Source organism: Atractosteus spatula, chromosome 3 (genome assembly GCF_055471065.1).
Source record: "Atractosteus spatula isolate fAtrSpa1 chromosome 3, fAtrSpa1.hap1, whole genome shotgun sequence".
Classification (NCBI taxonomy): Eukaryota; Metazoa; Chordata; class Actinopteri; order Semionotiformes; family Lepisosteidae; genus Atractosteus; species Atractosteus spatula.
This window is the reverse complement of record NC_142708.1, coordinates 67353871-67372993: the sequence shown is the minus strand read 5'-3', so window position 1 is coordinate 67372993 and position 19123 is coordinate 67353871. Positions and strand designations below refer to the sequence as shown.

At 50.1% G+C, this 19123-nt stretch overlaps 2 protein-coding genes across 5 annotated transcripts; one reads left to right on the top strand and one right to left on the bottom strand.

Moving 5' to 3' along the window:
- Nucleotides 1-831: 831 nt before the first annotated feature.
- Nucleotides 832-3995, bottom strand: LOC148838354 (uncharacterized). 3 transcript variants are annotated; one of them, XM_088911984.1, is made up of 5 exons: nucleotides 3873-3995; nucleotides 2188-2263; nucleotides 1904-2087; nucleotides 1432-1547; nucleotides 832-1234 (listed from the first exon to the last, which is right to left on the bottom strand). In XM_088911984.1, exons 2-5 carry the CDS (start codon nucleotides 2197-2199, stop codon nucleotides 1106-1108), a joined length of 441 nt encoding a protein of 146 aa, XP_088768110.1. In that variant the 5' UTR covers nucleotides 2200-2263; nucleotides 3873-3995; the 3' UTR covers nucleotides 832-1105. The 3 variants fall into 3 exon arrangements, with proteins under 3 accessions (XP_088768110.1, XP_088768109.1, XP_088768111.1); XM_088911983.1 differs by lacking the exon at nucleotides 3873-3995 and adding an exon at nucleotides 3400-3839; XM_088911985.1 differs by lacking the exon at nucleotides 3873-3995 and adding an exon at nucleotides 2578-3361.
- Nucleotides 3996-6851: 2856 nt separating this feature from the next.
- chrne (cholinergic receptor, nicotinic, epsilon) lies at nucleotides 6852-18369 on the top strand. 2 transcript variants are annotated; one of them, XM_088909815.1, is made up of 12 exons: nucleotides 6852-7042; nucleotides 9453-9586; nucleotides 10080-10124; nucleotides 11117-11226; nucleotides 11965-12120; nucleotides 13071-13168; nucleotides 13432-13632; nucleotides 14191-14305; nucleotides 14856-14970; nucleotides 16252-16465; nucleotides 16577-16707; nucleotides 17052-18369. In XM_088909815.1, the coding sequence occupies exons 1-12, from the start codon at nucleotides 6973-6975 to the stop codon at nucleotides 17217-17219; spliced, it is 1557 nt and encodes a 518-aa protein (XP_088765941.1). In that variant the 5' UTR covers nucleotides 6852-6972; the 3' UTR covers nucleotides 17220-18369. The 2 variants fall into 2 exon arrangements, with proteins under 2 accessions (XP_088765941.1, XP_088765939.1); XM_088909813.1 differs by having other exon boundaries at nucleotides 16574-16707.
- Nucleotides 18370-19123: the final 754 nt, after the last annotated feature.

Genomic DNA, 19123 nt, shown 5'->3' with positions numbered 1-19123 from the left:
CTCTTAAATTGAGTATTGCAATGGCCTACTTGCTGGGGTATCTAACTGCACATTGAAAAAACTTCCATGTGTCCATAATTCAGCAGCCAGAATCCTGACCAGGTCTAGTGGAAGTCATCACATTACTCCTGTCCTGGCGTCCTTGCACTGGCTTCCTGTCAAATTCCATGTGGACTAATCCTCCTGCTCATCTATAAGGCTCAGTGCAGTGAGGAGCCTCTGAATTAAAAACCTACCTGCCCTGTCCTCTGCTGGAGGGGCTCCTCAGATAAACTGTGCTTTCAGGACACCCCCCCCACTCGGAGCTGTGTAAAACGGCAGAGCATGCGGTGGCCTGAGCTGTTGATATGACTGGTATGAGATGTTGATATGTCTCTGACGCCTCCCCATGGCTATGTGTTCCATCTTGATTTCTCGTTTCCTGTTCCTTTCACCACATCCCCCGTGTGTCACCGTTTAAAAAAAAAAAACACCATTCCAGGCGTGTCCGCCCCTTCCTGCAGGTTCCGGTTTTCCTTTTTGAAATGTTAATCTTGACGCAACTGGCTCTCATTGTCAGAGGGAAAGTGCCCCAGGCACTCGCGGCACATGTAATGCTCCTGTGGTCCTCTGAGAAGGAAAATGCGACGCTTGCTTTGTAAAGAGGTCGTTCTCCTGGGAGGACGTTTCATTTCAGGAGTTCATTTCTCCTGTCAGCCAGGCACGCAAGGTATCGGACAGACGGGAGAGAGAGAGAGAGAAGGAAAACAGTCAATAAGGTGAAAATTGTCAAACAGGAGGAAGACAGACTGTAGAGGGGAGAACAGCAGAAAGCCCAGGACGGACAGAGAGCACAGAGGGAGTGTCTTTATTGTTGTTAAAGGCAGGAATACCCTAAAAGGACAAACAGCCCTTCCATCCAAGTATCCTGCAGTATGGGCCCTTGCTTCCGGGGGGAAGGTTATTGCAGTTACACAAATGCTCTTTAAGTGAAAGACTGGGAATGCAAACCCATCACATGACTGGCAGCAGAATATCTCAGCATATTTGCAGTATAATCCTACCCTATAACACCTGGCTGACTAACATATGTACAGAGTACTTCCTGAGTAGGACAGCCGTGAGGTCAGTTCCCCATCCCATTGGACAGAGGCACGCTGCCCGCCTCTCCTCTCCTCCCATTGGCTATCCCAGAAGGCGAAGCAGGTGGCGGTGCTGTGGTGGGCGGCAAGGAGTCGGGGCTCAGGGGGCGGTTCTGGATGACACACACAGAAAGGGGCGTCAGGGGCATTCCATCCTCGTGAGCTTGTGAACATCTGTGGTCACTTCATCAAGAAGGAGTATAGGAAGAGCATGCAGACCGAAACACACACCAACACCGAGAGACACGCAGCCAGGGGGGGGGTGGAGGGACAAACGGATACACAGAGCCACACACACAGGCAGACTGACCGCTCGACCACGGCCAGAAAACACTGTGGTCAGTCCACTGCTGGGGGAAACGTGTCTGAGAGTCCGACCAGTCTTCAGCTCCGACAGCAACTCAGGGCTGCTGAGAGAGAGACACCCTGTGAGAGAAAGAGACAGGTTAATACAGACACACTGGACACTACAGTACATTAACACTGCACTGAGAGAGAGGGGTTAATACAGACACACTGGACACTACAGTACATTAACACTGCACTGAGAGAGAGGGGTTAATACAGACACACTGGACACTACAGTCCATTAACACTGCACCGAGAGAGAGGGGGGTTAATACAGACACACTGGACACTACAGTACATTAACACTGCACTGAGAGAGAGGGGTTAATACAGACACACTGGACACTACAGTCATTAACACTGCACTGAGAGAGAGGGGTTAATACAGACACACTGGACACTACAGTACATTAACACTGCACTGAGAGACTCACTGTCTTTACTGGGGGAGCCCGCCTGTGGGGAGGTAGGTGACAGGGGAGATAAGGGCCCTGTCGGCGATGTTGGAGTGCCGGAGGTCAGGGGTGAGACCAGGGGGTTATTCGTGGTGGAACAGAGTCTGGGGGTCATCGGGATAATTAGAACCTCAGGTCGCCTACAGGGGGCGTCCTTTGAGTTCTGCAGAGAGTGGGAGAAGACATATCATCCCTTTTCTCATTTGTTTTCAGACATTACAAGACATCCAGACTCCAGGGGAAGAAGGGCTGTTTCCTGTTACCTGGGGATCCATTCCTGGGGGCTCCTGGTCCCTGGGCGGCCTGAGGGACCCTCCTGTCCGGAGACTGCAGACTGACCTGCAGGGGAGAGGCAGAGGCGTTCTGAGCTCCAGAGGCACACAGCTGCTCGGAGAACAACTGGAACAGGGATTCAAGATGACAGATCTCTGCAGACTGTCAGACAGGTAGGAAGACAGGGAGACAGACAGGCAGGGAGACACACTGACAGACTGACTGACAGGCAGGCACGGAGACAGACAGGGAAGGAGATACACTGACAGACTGACTGACAGGCAGGGAGACACACTGACAGACTGACTGACAGGCAGGGAGACAGACAGGCAGGGAGACGCACTGACAGACTGACTGACAAGGCAGGGAGACGCACTGACAGACTGGCAGACAGACAGGCAGATGAACAGCTCTCTTCTCACTGTCCTGCTGGGAGAGTAACAGACACTTTCTGCGCCTGTGAACCCGGATACAGCACTTCCTGCTACCTCCCTGTGCTGGTCAGTGATCCTGGGTATTTATAGACAGGAGTAATGGATACTCCTCTGACCCTGGGCAGCACACACACTCATACACACACGTTAACACACTCTCATAGACGTCAACACACACACTCATACACACAATAACACCACACACACGAACATACTCATATAGCATAAAGACACCCATACAGACACACTAACACAGCAAACACACGGTCATAACACACACAGTCCCAACACACACTAACACACTCATATACACACACACAGTCCCAACACACTCATACACACACGTTAACACACTCTCATAGACGTCAACACACACACACTCATACACACAATAACACCACACACACGAACATACTCATATAGCGTAAAGACACCCATACAGACACACTAACACAGCAAACACACACACAGTCCCAACACACACTAACACACTCATATACACACACAGTCCCAACACACACTAACACATTCATATACACACACACAGTCCCAACACACACTAACACACTCATACACACACGTTAACACACTCTCATAGACGTCAACACACACACTCATACACACAGTAACACCACACACACGAACATACTCATATAGCATAAAGACACCCATACAGACACACTAACACAGCAAACACACGGTCATAACACACACAGTCCCAACACAAACACACACGCACGCACGCACGGTCACCCCTAGACCACGCACTTAATCCAGCCCAGCCGGGTCGCGGCGGTGCGACAGCTGGCTCCGAGCGGAGATCGAGCTGCTTTCCCAGACCGGGCCCAGCCTGCGATCCGAGCGGCGCTCCCCGGAGGACAAAGTCCGTGAGGAGCCGGAGGCGCTTATCGCAGGCGTTTTGCAGAGGGAGGAGCCGGGGTGCCGCGGTGTCGCCCGGAGCCGGTCCCGGGACCGTCACTATCCGAACCGACGTGTCATAACACCGCCCTTTTTCTTTTAAAAAATTACGACGAATGCGTTTTGCGCTTGTTCGTTCTTTTTTTTTTCCTTTGAGATTTCGTGTTCCGTCTCGTCTCCGCAGACGCATTCAGAGAAGTGTGTTCCCACAGCGGGACAGAGAGACTCTCCCCCGGGACAGGCTCCATTACCTCCAGACACACCTGCTGCTGTGCCTGTGCATCGTGATAACGTTCAAACAAGTAGGATGTAATTGCGCAAACCTCGGTTTTTTCGCCTTTTTTTGTTTTGTTTTGTTTTGAGTTCTACGGCGCTCCGTGTTTTGATGTCTGATGTGTTTCCCTCCCCGTTAATTAATGACCCCGGCTTTTATAGCGTCCCGGGTCCAGGGGTTGCTGCCATGGTAACCGCGAGTTAAAGGGGAAAAAAAAGAAGGAAAGGAAAAACAGCCCCCGAGCCCCGCCCCCCTCCGCGCGAGCTGCAGTCCGAGCACGTCACTCCCCCCGGGCACCGCGCAGGAAATCACCGTAAAGCTCAAGTCCGGGTAAAAGCCACAGAGAAATCGGGGAAAGAGAGCAGCAAAGCGGAGATCAAGGCAAAAGCACGGTAATTCACCGTGAAATCAGGGTACAAACATAGTATAGCAGAGTGAAATCAGGGTAAGATATCAGCAAAGCAGTGATCAAGGTAAAAGCACGGTACTTCACAGTGACATCAGGGTAAGAGAGCATCAAAGCGGTGATAAAGGTAAAAGCACAGTAAAAACACGGTAAAGCCCAGTGAAATCAGGGTAAGAGAGCAGTAAAGCGGTGATAAAGGTAAAAGCACAGTAAAAACATGGTAAAGCACAGTGAAATCAGGGTAAGAGAGCAGTAAAGCCGAGTTCAAGGTAAAACACAGCAAACCTTGTGAAATCAGGGTAAGAGCAGCAAAGCAGGGATCAAGGCAAAAGCACAGTAATTCACAGTGAAATTAGGGTAAAAACATAGTAAAGTGCAGTGAAATCAGGGTAAGATATCAGCAAAGCAGTGACTAAGGTAAAAGCACGGTAATTCACTAACTGTGGCTGAAAAGCTGATCAGCACATTTGTGTTCTCTCGAATTGACTGCTGTAATGCTCTACTCGCTGGGGTATCTAAATCTACTTTGAACAAACTCCAGTATGTCCAAAATTCAGCAGCCAGAATCCTGACCAGGTCTAGTGCAAGTGATCACATTACTCCTATCCTGGAGTCCTTGCACTGGCTTCCAGTCAAATTCTGTGTGGGCTAATCCTCCTGCTCACCTATAAGGCTCTGCATGGCTGGGCACCTCAGTACCTGTCTGAACTATTATCGCCCTACTCCCCACCTCACAACCTTTGCTCCTCTCATTCTGCTCTCCTTACTGTCCCCCAAGCCCGTCTACATTGTATGGGGGACAGGGCCTTCTCCTGTTATGCCCCCAAGCTCTGGAACTCTCTCCCCAAGGATATCAGAGAGTCACCTTCTCTAAACTCCTTCACATCCAGACTCAAAACCCCCTTCTTCAGAAGAGCCTTTACTGAACTGGTTCCATTCTTCACCCCTCTGCTCTTCTTAGTATCACCATGCACAGTCTCCTCTATATATTGTAATTGTGTCTTATCTTGTGTATTCTTCTTATTTATTGTTGTTGTCAATCTGTAAAGTGCTTTGAGAAGCCACCTTTAAAGGCGCTATATAAAATAAAGTTTTTTATTATTATTATTAATTCACAGTGACATCAGGGTAGGAGAGCAGCAAAGCAGTGATCAGGGTAAAAGCACTGTAAACCACAGTAAAAACATAGTAAAGCACAGTGAAATCAAGGTAAGAGAGCAGTAAAGCCAAGTTCAAGGTAAAACACAGCAAACCTTGTGAAATCAGGGTAAAAACATAGTAATGCACATTGATATCTGGGTAAGGGAGGAGTAATGTGGTGATCAAGGCCAATGTACAGTAAACGACAGTGAAATCAGGGTAAAACAGTAAAGTACAGTACAGCGGTGATCAAGCTCAGTAAAGTGTAACAAAGCACACTTGGAAACAGGGTAAAAGAGCGGTAAAGTGCAGTTAAACAGTAACATCATGGTAAAAGCACACTGAAGTGTAGTAAAACAGTAATATCAAGCTAAAAGCGCAGTAAAGCAGTGATCAAGTTAAAAGCACGGTAAAGCTCAGTAAAGTGTAGTAAAGCACAGTGGAGTCAGGGCAGAAGTGCGGTAAAGTGCAGTGAACAGTAACATCATTATAAAAGCACAGTGAAGTGCGGTAAAACAGTGAAATCGGGGTAAAACACGGTAGAAACGTGAGGTCACGGTGAAAGCGCAGTAAAGTGTAGTAAAGCCCAGTGGAATAAGGGTGTGAAACTGCAGTACCATGGTAAAAGCACAGGGAAGTGCGGTAAAACAGAGAAATCAGGTAAAAACATGAGATCATGGTAAAAACGCAGCGGAATGAGGGTGTGAAAGTGCAGTACCATGGTAAAAGCGCAGTAAAGTGTAGTAAAGCGCAGTGAACCGCTGGTCGCACGGCGTTGGTCCGGTAGCGACTCCCTTCAGCTCAGCCCGTCCGGCCTCCTGGCTGCACGGGTGAATGTGAACGGGTGAATGCGAATGGGTGAATGCACTTTTTTTTTCAGAATGGACCAAAGTCTTGGGATTGACTCGGCAGGGGAATAAGCAACATTCGTGTCTGAAACCACCCGGAGTCGCTGCTCTGTGTTAATAATATCGTTTCTGGAAGCCAAGGGGCTCGGGTATCCGGTGATGAAGATCCTGCGCTTGTCCCTCTGGGGTGTGAGGAGACGCCCTGCCACACAGGCGATCGGTAACCCTCCCGAAGATCGCCCCGTTAATTCCCTTCCCGGCGGCGCTGACCACGCCAGTATTCTTCAACCTGGATTACTGCAGGCCATGTACAGTGCTGGAAAACCACTGGTGTGACCAGAAATATAACTGCTACTGCTACGGGAATGGAAATGTTCGGTATCCCGCAGCTTGCAGTCTTAAAACTCTGAACGGCATCTTTACAAATGCGTATTGGGCATTGGTCGGCAGTTTGAAACGCACGGTTGTCATGTCCGTTCGCACCTCTGACTGCTGCTGTAAGAAGTGCTATCGCCGCCGTCGTGCCTGCTGCAGGACTAACCGCCGCCGCCCGGTGTGTCTTTAAGGGAAAGTTATCGCCCCGGGCTGTGAAACGCGATACCCCGCAGGCCAACAGCTGGCGTGTGAGGGGGGTGGGGGGAGGAGAGAGAGAGGCGAGCGGACCCGGGAGAACCACGAGTCCGAATCCCGCTCTGCCGAGGAGCGGAACCGAGCCCAGAAGCGCGCCGGGAGCCCCGCTGCGGTGCCGAGTCGCGATGCGTCCCCGATCCCTGACCGTCGGGCTGGTTCTGGCCGCGGTGCTGTTTTCTCTGTGCGCGCTGCACGGTACGTGAGTAATTACGGTAATGGTTCTGCGTCGAGTTACAGCGCTAAGACTGCATGACTTCTGCTGTCATGGTTGTGTACAGTGTTACACTACAGGGCTTGGGCGCGTATCTTTAATACACTTCCAACTCATGGAGATTCGGATGTTATACAGTTTACATTACCTTTGCCTTTCTCATTGCACAATAGGTCTTTACTTCTGTCTCTACTATAATCGCCACCCCTCCCTACTAGAACGATCTTAATGTGTCCAGTGTGTCTGTCTTAACCCCCCTCTCTCTCTCTCAGTGCAGTGTTAATGGACTGTAGTGTCCGGTGTGTCTGTATTAACCCCTCTCTCTCTCAGTGCAGTGTTAATGGACTGTAGTGTCCAGTGTGTCTGTATTAACCCCTCTCTCTCTCAGTGCAGTGTTAATGGACTGTAGTGTCCAGTGTGTCTGTATAAACCCCTCTCTCTCAGTGCAGTGTTAATGGACTGTAGTGTCCAGTGTGTCAGTATTAACCCCTCTCTCTCTCAGTGCAGTGTTAATGGACTGTAGTGTCCAGTGTGTCTGTATTAACCCCTCTCTCTCAGTGCAGTGTTAATGTACTGTAGTGTCCAGTGTGTCAGTATTAACCCCTCTCTCTCTCTTAGTGCAGTGTTAATGGACTGTAGTGTCCAGTGTGTCAGTATTAACCCCTCTCTCTCTCAGTGCAGTGTTAATGGACTGTAGTGTCCAGTGTGTCTGTATTAACCCCTCTCTCTCAGTGCAGTGTTAATGTACTGTAGTGTCCAGTGTGTCTGTATTAACCCCTCTCTCTCTCTTAGTGCAGTGTTAATGGACTGTAGTGTCCAGTGTGTCTGTATTAACCCCTTTCTCTCTCAGTGCAGTGTTAATGGACTGTAGTGTCCAGTGTGTCTGTATAAACCCCTCTCTCTCAGTGCAGTGTTAATGGATTGTAGTGTCCAGTGTGTCTGTATTAACCCCTCTCTCTCTCAGTGCAGTGTTAATGTACTGTAGTGTCCAGTGTGTCAGTATTAACCCCTCTCTCTCTCTTAGTGCAGTGTTAATGGACTGTAGTGTCCAGTGTGTCTGTATTAACCCCCCTCTCTCTCAGTGCAGTGTTAATGGACTGTAGTGTCCAGTGTGTCTGTATTAACCCCTCTCTCTCTCAGTGCAGTGTTAATGGACTGTAGTGTCCAGTGTGTCAGTATTAACCCCTCTCTCTCTCAGTGCAGTGTTAATGGACTGTAGTGTCCAGTGTGTCTGTATTAACCCCTCTCTCTCTCAGTGCAGTGTTAATGTACTGTAGTGTCCAGTGTGTCAGTATTAACCCCTCTCTCTCTCTTAGTGCAGTGTTAATGGACTGTAGTGTCCAGTGTGTCTGTATTAACCCCCCTCTCTCTCAGTGCAGTGTTAATGGACTGTAGTGTCCAGTGTGTCTGTATTAACCCCTCTCTCTCTCAGTGCAGTGTTAATGGACTGTAGTGTCCAGTGTGTCAGTATTAACCCCTCTCTCTCTCAGTGCAGTGTTAATGGACTGTAGTGTCCAGTGTGTCTGTATTAACCCCTCTCTCTCTCAGTGCAGTGTTAATGTACTGTAGTGTCCAGTGTGTCAGTATTAACCCCTCTCTCTCTTAGTGCAGTGTTAATGGACTGTAGTGTCCAGTGTGTCTGTATTAACCCCTCTCTCTCAGTGCAGTGTTAATGGACTGTAGTGTCCAGTGTGTCTGTATTAACCCCTCTCTCTCAGTGCAGTGTTAATGTACTATAGTGTCCAGTGTGTCTGTATTAACCCCTCTCTCTCTCAGTGCAGTGTTAATGGACTGTAGTGTCCAGTGTGTCAGTATTAACCCCTCTCTCTCAGTGCAGTGTTAATGTACTGTAGTGTCCAGTGTGTCAGTATTAACCCCTCTCTCTCAGTGCAGTGTTAATGGACTGTAGTGTCCAGGGTGTCTGTATTAACCCCTCTCTCTCAGTGCAGTGTTAATGTACTGTAGTGTCCAGTGTGTCAGTATTAACCCCTCTCTCTCTCAGTGCAGTGTTAATGTACTGTAGTGTCCAGTGTGTCAGTATTAACCCCTCTCTCTCAGTGCAGTGTTAATGTACTGTAGTGTCCAGTGTGTCTGTATTAACCCCTCTCTCTCAGTGCAGTGTTAATGGACTGTAGTGTCCAGTGTGTCTGTATTAACCCCTCTCTCTCAGTGCAGTGTTAATGGACTGTAGTGTCCAGTGTGTCAGTTTTAACCCCTCTCTCTCAGTGCACTGTTAATGGACTGTAGTGTCCAGTGTGTCTGTATTAACCCCTCTCTCTCAGTGCAGTGTTAATGGACTGTAGTGTCCAGTGTGTCAGTATTAACCCCTCTCTCTCAGTGCAGTGTTAATGGACTGTAGTGTCCAGTGTGTCAGTATTAACCCCTCTCTCTCAGTATGTGAGAACCAGGAATCACGGCTAATTAAAGACCTGATGAATGGATATAACAAGAGGATTCGACCGGCCAGGCAGCCAGGAGACCAAGTGCAGGTCCAGGTCAAGCTGACTTTGACCAACCTCATCTCTCTGGTACATATCTTCACAGCTCCTTCACTACACAACCACACAAGTGTTGAGCTGCACCTGTGCAACATCTTACCTACACAAATCTACACTACATAACCGTGCTTCTACTTAAGTACACATCTGCTTCCCCACAACACTACACTGGATACAATTGTGTGGCAATAACCATCCATCCAGTCCAGTCTTCTCTGGAGCCAGTTAACCTACCGGTGTGTTTCTGGACTGTGGGAGGAAACCCTCGTGAACACGAGAAGAACATACAAACTCCCCACAGACAGCACCCCAGGAATCGAACCCGGGGCACCAGCACTGCGAGGCAGCAATGATAACCACTGGACTGCCCTGCATACAATATGCATATATGAATATATTGGCACAGGACGGTAGCAAACAAATCACACAAGAAATGATACCACCGCCCACACAAACTACATAACAACACACGTTGCAAACACCAAGCCTCAGTGAAAGAACTGAGCTCTGCTTTCATTTTCAGAATGAGAAAGAGGAGGCGCTGACCACCAACGTGTGGATAGAGATTGTGAGTAACATCTTGTCTCTTTCTGTCAATTCTGTCTCATTTTTTTTTTCAATGGAAAGAGCGTTATTGCCATGAGTGGTGAATCAGAGTTCTGCCAAAGGAATAACAATTAGTGAAACATTGCCAGTCACTCAGGACAATGCCATTATTATTATTAGCGAGGGTGACTGTCTGTTGCTCAGGCTGTGGCACACACTGATCTGCAGCTCTCTGTTGGGTTTCCTTCCCTGGAGATTTGGAAGCTATTCTGATTTTGGCAGGAGTGGGAATTCTGGGATTAGATTAGTTATTTTGGGGAAGAATGTTTGTCTGATCCTGGAGTATTTCTGACAGTGCTGCAGAAGGTACACCTCTTTCTGTGGTAAATGATCCTGATCTCTCTGGACAGCCAGGTCTGTCTGTGTCCAGTTTCTATGTCCAGGCTGTGGTCACTGAGCCTGTCCTCTCTGGACAGCCAGGTCTGCCTGTGTCCAGTTTCTATGTCCAGGCTGTGGTCACTGGGCCTGTCCTCTCCAGACAGCCAGGTCTGTCTGTGTCCAGTTTCAATGTCCAGGCTGTGGTCACTGAGCCTGTCCTCTCTGGACAGCCAGGTCTGCCTGTGTCCAGTTTCTGTGTCTTCACTGTGGTCACTGAGCCTGTCCTCTCTGGACAGCCAGGTCTGCCTGTGTCCAGTTTCTGTGTCCTCACTGTGGTCACTGAGCCTGTCCTCTCTGGACAGCCAGGTCTGCCTGTGTCCAGTTTCTGTGTCCTCACTGTGGTCACTGAGCCTGTCCTCTCTGGACAGCCAGGTCTGCCTGTGTCCAGTTTCTGTGTCTTCACTGTGGTCACTGAGCCTGTCCTCTCTGGGCAGCCAGGTCTGCCTGTGTCCAGTTTCTATTTCCAGGCTGTGGTCGCTGAGCCTGTCCTCTGTCAGCTCTGTTTCTCCTTGCTGTGTCTCACCTGGTCAGACACTCAGAAGGAGTGTGTTGTGTGATCTCTCTGTCTCCTCTCAGCAATGGAACGACTACCGCCTGGCGTGGAACTCCTCGGAGCACGATGACATCTCCGTGGTGCGCGTGCCCTACAACATGGTGTGGCTCCCCGACATCGTGCTGGAGAACAAGTGAGCAGGAGCGGCGGCAGGAGGAGCCACTCCTCTGTCTTTCCCTTCATGCTCACTAGAGCCCTGCTGCTCTTTCTCATCTCATTTCCAGTCTTTTCAAAGTGCTTTAACGGTCATCCTCGCAGGTCACTTGCACCCTCCCCTGTCTACTCCGCCCCCTCTTCCAAAGTCTAGGGGCGTCTCTTGCCCCATCCCAGTCTCTCTCTCTCTCCCCAGTCCCCCCAGTCCCAGTCTCTCTCTCGCCTCCCCAGTCCTCCCAGTCCCAGTCCCCCCAGTCCCAATCTCTCTCTCGCCTCCCCAGTCCTCCCAGTCCCAGTCCCCCCAGTCCCAATCTCTCTCTCCTCCCCCAGTCCTCCCAGAGCCAGTCTCTCCCTCCCTCCCCAGTCCCCCCAGTCCCAGTCTCTCTCTCTCCTCCCCAGTCCTCCCAGTCTCTCTCTCCTCCCCAGTCCTCCCAGTCCCAGTCTCTCCCTCCCTCCCCAGTCCCCCATCCCAGTCTCTCTGTCCTCCCCAGTGCTCCCAGTGCCAGCGGCCCTGTGTTAGGGGGCAGTGCCCTGTGTCCTGCAGGCTGGCCCACTCTCTCTCTCTGGTGTTAACATGGGGCTCTTGCACTCACTTTCCCTATCTGGACAGTAATACCTGTCGTTCCCTGTCTGCCCTCTCCTCTCCCCCCTCTCTCTCCTTTCTCTCCTCTCCTCTCTCTTGCTCTTCTCTGTGTCCCCCTACTCCCCTCTCTCTCAGTATCGATGGGAAGTTCGATGTGGCCTACTATGCCAATGTGCTGATCTACCCTGATGGCAGTATGTACTGGCTGCCCCCGGCCATCTACAGGAGCGCCTGCTCTGTGGAGGTCACCTACTTCCCCTTCGACTGGCAGAACTGCACCCTGGTCTTCAGGTGAGGGTAGAGTGAAAATAGAAATGACCAGCCTGAGAGCCTTTGACATTTAACAGCTGTAATTAAACCAGAGTTCTGTACTGAACACGCATCACACACACACACACACACGCACACACACACACACACACACACACACACAGGAGACAGTTCTGTACTGAACATGCATCACACACAGGAGACAGTTCTGTACTGAACATGCATCACACACACACAGGAGACAGTTCTGTACTGAACATGCATCACACACACACACAGGAGACAGTTCTGTACGGAACATGCATCACACACAGGAGACAGTTCTGTAATGAACACGCATCACACACACACAGGAGACAGTTCTGTACTGAACACACATCACACACATACACAGGAGACAGTTCTGTACTGAACACGCATCACACACACACAGTAGACAGTTCTGTACTGAACACGCACACACACACAAACACACACACACACAGGAGGCAGTTCTGTACTGAACACGCATCACACACACACACAGTAGACAGTTCTGTACTGAACACTCACACACACACAAACACACACACACACAGGAGGCAGTTCTGTACTGAACACGCATCACACACACAGTTGACAGTTCTGTACTGAACACGCATCACACACACACACAGGAGACAGTTCTTACTTGTGCAGTGCAGATCGGGAGAGGGTGATGGCAGGAGAGCGATGTCAGAGCTGCAGGACAGAGGGAGAGACCAGAGTCTGTTCTCTCCTGGAGGAACAAGCAGTGCATGCAAACATGAGCCCAGAATAGAGGCCCTGATTTGAATCTGTTCCTCTGATCTCCAGCCACCGATTCATTTCCTTCTCTTATCTCTCTCCTTGTCTCTCGCATCCTTCTTCCTCTTTTTCTGTGCCACTCTCTTTTCAAATTTTATTGCCAGATTATTTTTGTGTAACCTGATGCTGACCTCTGACCTTTGCAGGTCACAGACGTACAGCGCTAATGAGATCGACATCATTCTGGCGGTTGACACAGGCAAGACCATAGAATGGGTGGACATTGACCCTGAAGCCTTCACTGGTACATACTTCTATACGCACAGTGTGAACTATATAGTGCATAGCATACACACTGTATACAGACTGTACTCACTGTACACACTGTATAGACACAGTGTTTACAATATTTTGAAATTATTGTGAGCAATGTGTTGACGTTTTCTCCAAGAAGCTGCAGTATCAGACATGGTGGGAGGGGCTTGGTGTGTAAGCATAAAATGGATCTCTCAGCTGTAGCCAATGGTGGCCTGGCTCACACTTGATTGACATATCATCTCTCCACAGAGAATGGGGAATGGGCAATCAGGCACCGCCCTGCCCGCAAGGTCATCAACAGGAGGTACACTCCTGATGATCTGGAGTACCAGGAAGTGCACTTCAATCTCATCATCCAGCGGAAGCCCCTGTTCTACATCATCAACATCATCGTGCCATGTGTGCTCATCTCCTCGCTAGTCGTGCTAGCCTACTTCCTGCCTGCACAAGGTCAGACAGGAAGTCACATGCTTGCACCTCATGCTCCCTCTCTCCTGGTCCCAGTTCCTCTCCCTCTGTCCCAATCCCTCTCTTCTGGTCCTAACCCCTCTCTCCTGGTCCCAGTTCCTCTCCCTCTGTCCCAAGCCCTGTCTCCTGGTCCCAATACCTCTCCCTCTGGTCCCAGCCCCTCTCTCCTGGTCCTAATCCCTCTCCCTCTGGTCCCAATCCCTCTCTCCTGGTCCCAGTTCCTCTCCCTCTGTCCCAAGCCCTCTCTCTTGGTCCCAATCCTTCCCCCTCTGTCCCAATCCCCCTCTCCTGGTCCTCATCCATCTACTTCTGTCCCAATCCCTCTTGTGGTCCTAATCCCTCTCTTCTGGTTCCAATCCCTCTCCCTCTGTCCCAATCCCTTTCCCTCTGTTGCAAACTCTCACCCTCTGTCCCAATCCCTCTCTCCTGATCATAATCCATCTCCCTCTATCCTTACTTCCAACATATCCTTATTCCAAGTCACCTGTGTCTCTGTTTCTCCCTGCTGCCCTGTTCACCTATGCCTTTCTCCTTTTCCAGCTGGAGGGCAGAAGCTGACAGTGTCCATCTCGGTGCTCCTGGCTCAGACGGTTTTCCTGTTCCTGATTGCCCAGCAGATCCCGGAGACGTCGCTGTCAGTGCCCCTCATCGGGAAGTGAGTCGGTCTCCACAGGCCCTTGACACTGCGAGCAAAGCAAAGGACAGTTAACAGCATAGGACAGGACAGTAATAATCAACCAATACATTTCTCTCTTTCTGGCTGATTTCTGATTTTATGGAAGAAGGTTTGTCTAATCCTGGAGTATTTCTCACAGTGCAGCAGAAAATGCTGTACAAAATTCTATGCCCAGGCTGTGGTCACTGTGCCTGTCCTCTTTGGACAGTCAGGTCTGTCCAGTTTCTACATCCAGGCTGTGGTCACTGAGCCTGTCCTCTCTGGGCAGTCAGGTCTGTCTGTGTCCAGTTTCTGTGTCCAATGTCTTTGGTTCTCTTTATCTCTTTAACAGATTTAGCTTTAAAACAACTATTTCCCTCCCTATGGGCTTGTGAAAATTATCTTTTTATTAGTTTTGCTTCAAGCTATCTTTCACACTATCAAGTGTCACCGGCTGCATGGACTGCTGTCTCCTTGGCTAATTCAGCTTTTCTTTTCCCTCCTCTTCCTCTTCCTCTTCCTCTTTCTCCCTCCTCCCTGTCTCTGGCAGGTACCTGATTTTTGTGATGTTTGTAGCCACTCTCATCGTGACCAACTGTGTCATCGTGCTCAACATCTCCCTGCGCAGTCCCAATACGCACACCATGTCCCACGGCATTCGACATGTATGAACACGCCTGCTGCACCTGTCACACACGTGTCAGACACCTGCAGTGCCCCTGTCACATACTGCACCTATCACAATCCATCCACACGCCTGTCGCATACCTGCTGCTCACCTGTCACTCTCCATCCACACACCTGTCACACGCCTGCAGTGCCCCTGTCACATACCAATCACATTGCATCCACATGTCTGTTATGCTCCAACCACACGCCTTCACATACCAGTCACATACCTGCTGCACACCTGTCACTCTCCACCCACACACCTGTCCATCACCTGACAGACTCCATCCACACACCTGTCACACACCTGTTACAAACCTGCCACATTCCATCCAAAGACCTGCAGTGCCCCGTCACATACTTATCACACGCCTGCCGCACACCTGTCACTCTCCATCCACACCCTGTCACACGCCTGGAGTGCCCCTGTCACATACCTATCACATTGCATCCACACGCCTGTCACATGCCTGTTACATGCCTTTAACACCTCTGAAACGCCTGTTGCATACCTGCTGCACACCTGTCACTCTCCATCCACATACCCATCGTAAGCCTGTCACACATCTAACAGGTTCCATCCACACACCTGTCACACATCTATCAGGCTCCATCCACACACCTGTCACACATCTATCAGGCTCCATCCACACACCTGTCACACATCTATCAGGTTCCATCCACACACCTGTCACACATCTATCAGGTTCCATCCACACGCGTGTCACACATCTATCAGGCTCCATCCGCACACCTGTCACACATCTATCAGGCTCCATCCACACACCTGCGGCACACCTGTCACTCCCCATCCACATTTCCATCGCACACCTGTCACACACCTGTCACACTATATCCACACATCTGTCACATATCTATCATGCTCCATCCACACACCTGTCACACATCTATCAGGCTTCATCCACACACCTGTCACATATCTATCAGGCTCCATCCACTCACCTGTCACACATCTATCATGCTCCATCTACATACCTGTCACACTATATCCACATACCCATCGCACGCCTGCCACACATCTATCAGGCTCCATCCACACACCTGTCACTCTATATTCACACGCTTGTCACACAGCTGGCGCATACCTGTCACTATCCATCCTCACACTTGACACACGCCTGTCGCAGTCCTGTCGCATGCTGGCCACACACCTGCCATGTGCAAGTGTGCAACATCGGTGATGAGGAATTGCTAGTGTTTCAGTTTTAAAGAAAGAAGGAAGTGCTCTGCAGTGCTCTCCCTGTCTCCGCTCTCAGGTGTTCCTGGAGGTGGTCCCGCGGATCCTGCGCTTGACCGTCCCCGCGGCGGAGGAGGGGGGCGGGGAGGAGGCGCCCGCGGTGCGCCGCCGCAGCTCATTCGGCCTGATACAGCGGGCGGAGGAGTACGTGCTGAAGCAGCCGCGGAGCGAGATGATGTTCGAGAGGCAGAGAGAGAGACACGGCATCTCGCGCTCGCACCAGGAGCCCTACGGTGACGAGGGGCAGGGGGGAGGGAGATGAGGGAGCGGGGGTGAGGGCATGGGAGGGAGCAGGAGGGATGAATCTCTGTCTGACTCTCGCTCTCTGTGCTGCCCCCCAGCAGATGGTATTGACGTGGGCACCACAGCCAGCCTTTATAAAAGCCTGGCGCATTGTGCCCCCGAGATCAAGGAGTGTGTGGATGCCTGCAACTTTATTGCACAGAGCACCCGTGAGCAGAACGACATTGGCTCGGTGAGCACTGGCACTGCGTGGGCACAAGAGTGCCACACTAGTATGACACACAGGAGATTGGCATTTCACAGACATGCTGGCACTGTAGCACTACACTGACACTGCATGTGCACGAGATTGGACTAATAGCATAACAGAGAGGACATGGGCATTTCACAGACACACTGTCACACTAGTATGAAAGATGGGGCATTGGTATTTCACAGATTCACTGGCACCACATTGGCACTATATAGGCACACTTGTACGCCATGGTCACGACTGTGATCCGTGAGTACAGCACTGTCACTGGGGCAGTGTGCTGATGCTGCACTCACTCTGCCTGCTCTCTCTGTCTCTCTCAGGAGATGGAGAGCTGGGTGCTGATCGGGAAAATGATCGACAAGGTGTGTTTCTGGGCGGCCATCCTGCTATTCTCCATCGGGACCATTGGGATCTTCCTGATGGGACACTACAACAACGTCCCCGAGTACCCCTTCCCTGGGGAGAACAAGAAATACGCCCCTAATTAAAGAAGAAGCCCTGCCTTCCCAAAATAGCTGTATTTGTTCTCCTGCAGGCGTAAACCACATACAGGCAGCCCATTCATTAAAGTGCTGTGGTGAAGACTGGGCACTGTGGAGCAGAGACTGGGCTCACATAGGGAACACGCTGCCATGGACTGCCAGTGGACACCAGGGGGCGCTAAATCACCAGTGTCCACCAGGGACTTTTAAACTCAGTGTGTGACGGGGCACTGTGGTGCGGGGAGACTGGGTCCACACTTGGACAGGACCATGGGGAACTCACTGCCATGGACAGAGTTCACTGACGGCTTCCATAGCCTAGTAACATACTACACGCCCTCTGGTGGGCAGCAGTGATGTTGGCGCCCTCTAGTGAGCACGAGTGACATTGGTGCCCTTGATGAAATCCAGTGGCATTCGTGCACACTGGAGGACGGCGCTCTGTGCAGTCCTTTCCCATGTTGCTGTTTTTTATGTGCACCCAACCTCATTGCTTCACAGTGCAGTTTCCACTGTACAGCTGTTTGAATTAGCCGGGAAGTGTCGCTGTTTAACTTGGACAATGTACTATCCTTTCTGTAGAGTGGGACCCTGTAGAAGGTACTGCTGGGCACACTGACGCCAGTGTGAGAGCAAGCCTCAGGAACACTAACACGTGAGACTAACATGGACATCCTAGGCTCAGAATCCTGCAACTATGGAGCCGTTGTAAGAGCAATAACCCAGAACAGTTATTTATTACTGTTGTAAAATCAATAATCCAAACTAGTTATTTTTTACCTTTGTAAGATCATTACTATAGAACAGTTAACTGTTGTAAGATCAGCAATGTTGAACAGTTATTACTGTTGTAAGATCACCACTGTAGAACAGTTATGCATTATTACTGTTGTAAGATCAGTGCTGTGGAACAGTAACAAGGGGGATTATTTTTCTGGACCTGCTATGTTCTGAAACACGCGAATCACTGAAATATCACTGCTCTGGAATTGTTTTTCTGTATTTTATGAAATTATATGTGGCAGAAGTGTGGAGTAGTGGGTAGGAGCTCTGGACTCCAGACTAGTGAGTCTGAGCTCAAATCCAGAGTGTGATACTAATGCTGTTGAATCCTCGGCCACTCAGGTTTCTCTAATAAAGCCCTGCTGTGTGAATGGGTACTCTCTCCACCAGGCTCTTGTAAAGGGGAAATAGTTCTCAATTGAATTATCTGGCTTGAAAACGGATTGTCATCCCACGGATTTTGTGAAACAATTCAGCCACTGCAAGATAACTATTTTGTGACAAAAACGAGATGGCAAGATGGATAGTCGGGGAACTGTTACAACCCTCTTTAAGATCATTACTCTGGACCAGCTGGGTCATTGCAAGATTGGAGTCCCTGAAACAGACGCTTCTGTTTCCTCGGTTACTGCGGCCGTGTCCTTGTAATATGCACTGCTATAGAGGTGGACCACCTGCAAACAAGACCAATCTCTGTCTCAGGAATGCAATTTCCACACAGACACAGGACCGTAGGGAACACAAGGGGGCGCCAACACCACACACTCCATACCATGGCTGCGTATTGTTAGTATTGTACAAGTTACAGTATATCTCAAGTTGTTTTCTCTTATGTGACAAGCGCAAGCTGATGGCTGTAAGGCCACCTAAATTAATCATATAGAATTAAAACGGACATGTATATTTGAACTCATTCGTTAACCATTAGAAAGAACTTACGCAGCTGCACACAATTTGCACTCGTTTTCTGTACATTTGCTAAGGCGGATAAAGAGGTCCCCGCATTGATAGCTGACTGTAACAAGATGGCGTCCAAACATGGCGACGTAGGCGGTTTGCGGCGTTACGTTTCCGGTGACGTCATCTCCTGGGCCGGATGTTTTGATCTTTTCAAAAAGTTTGCGCGT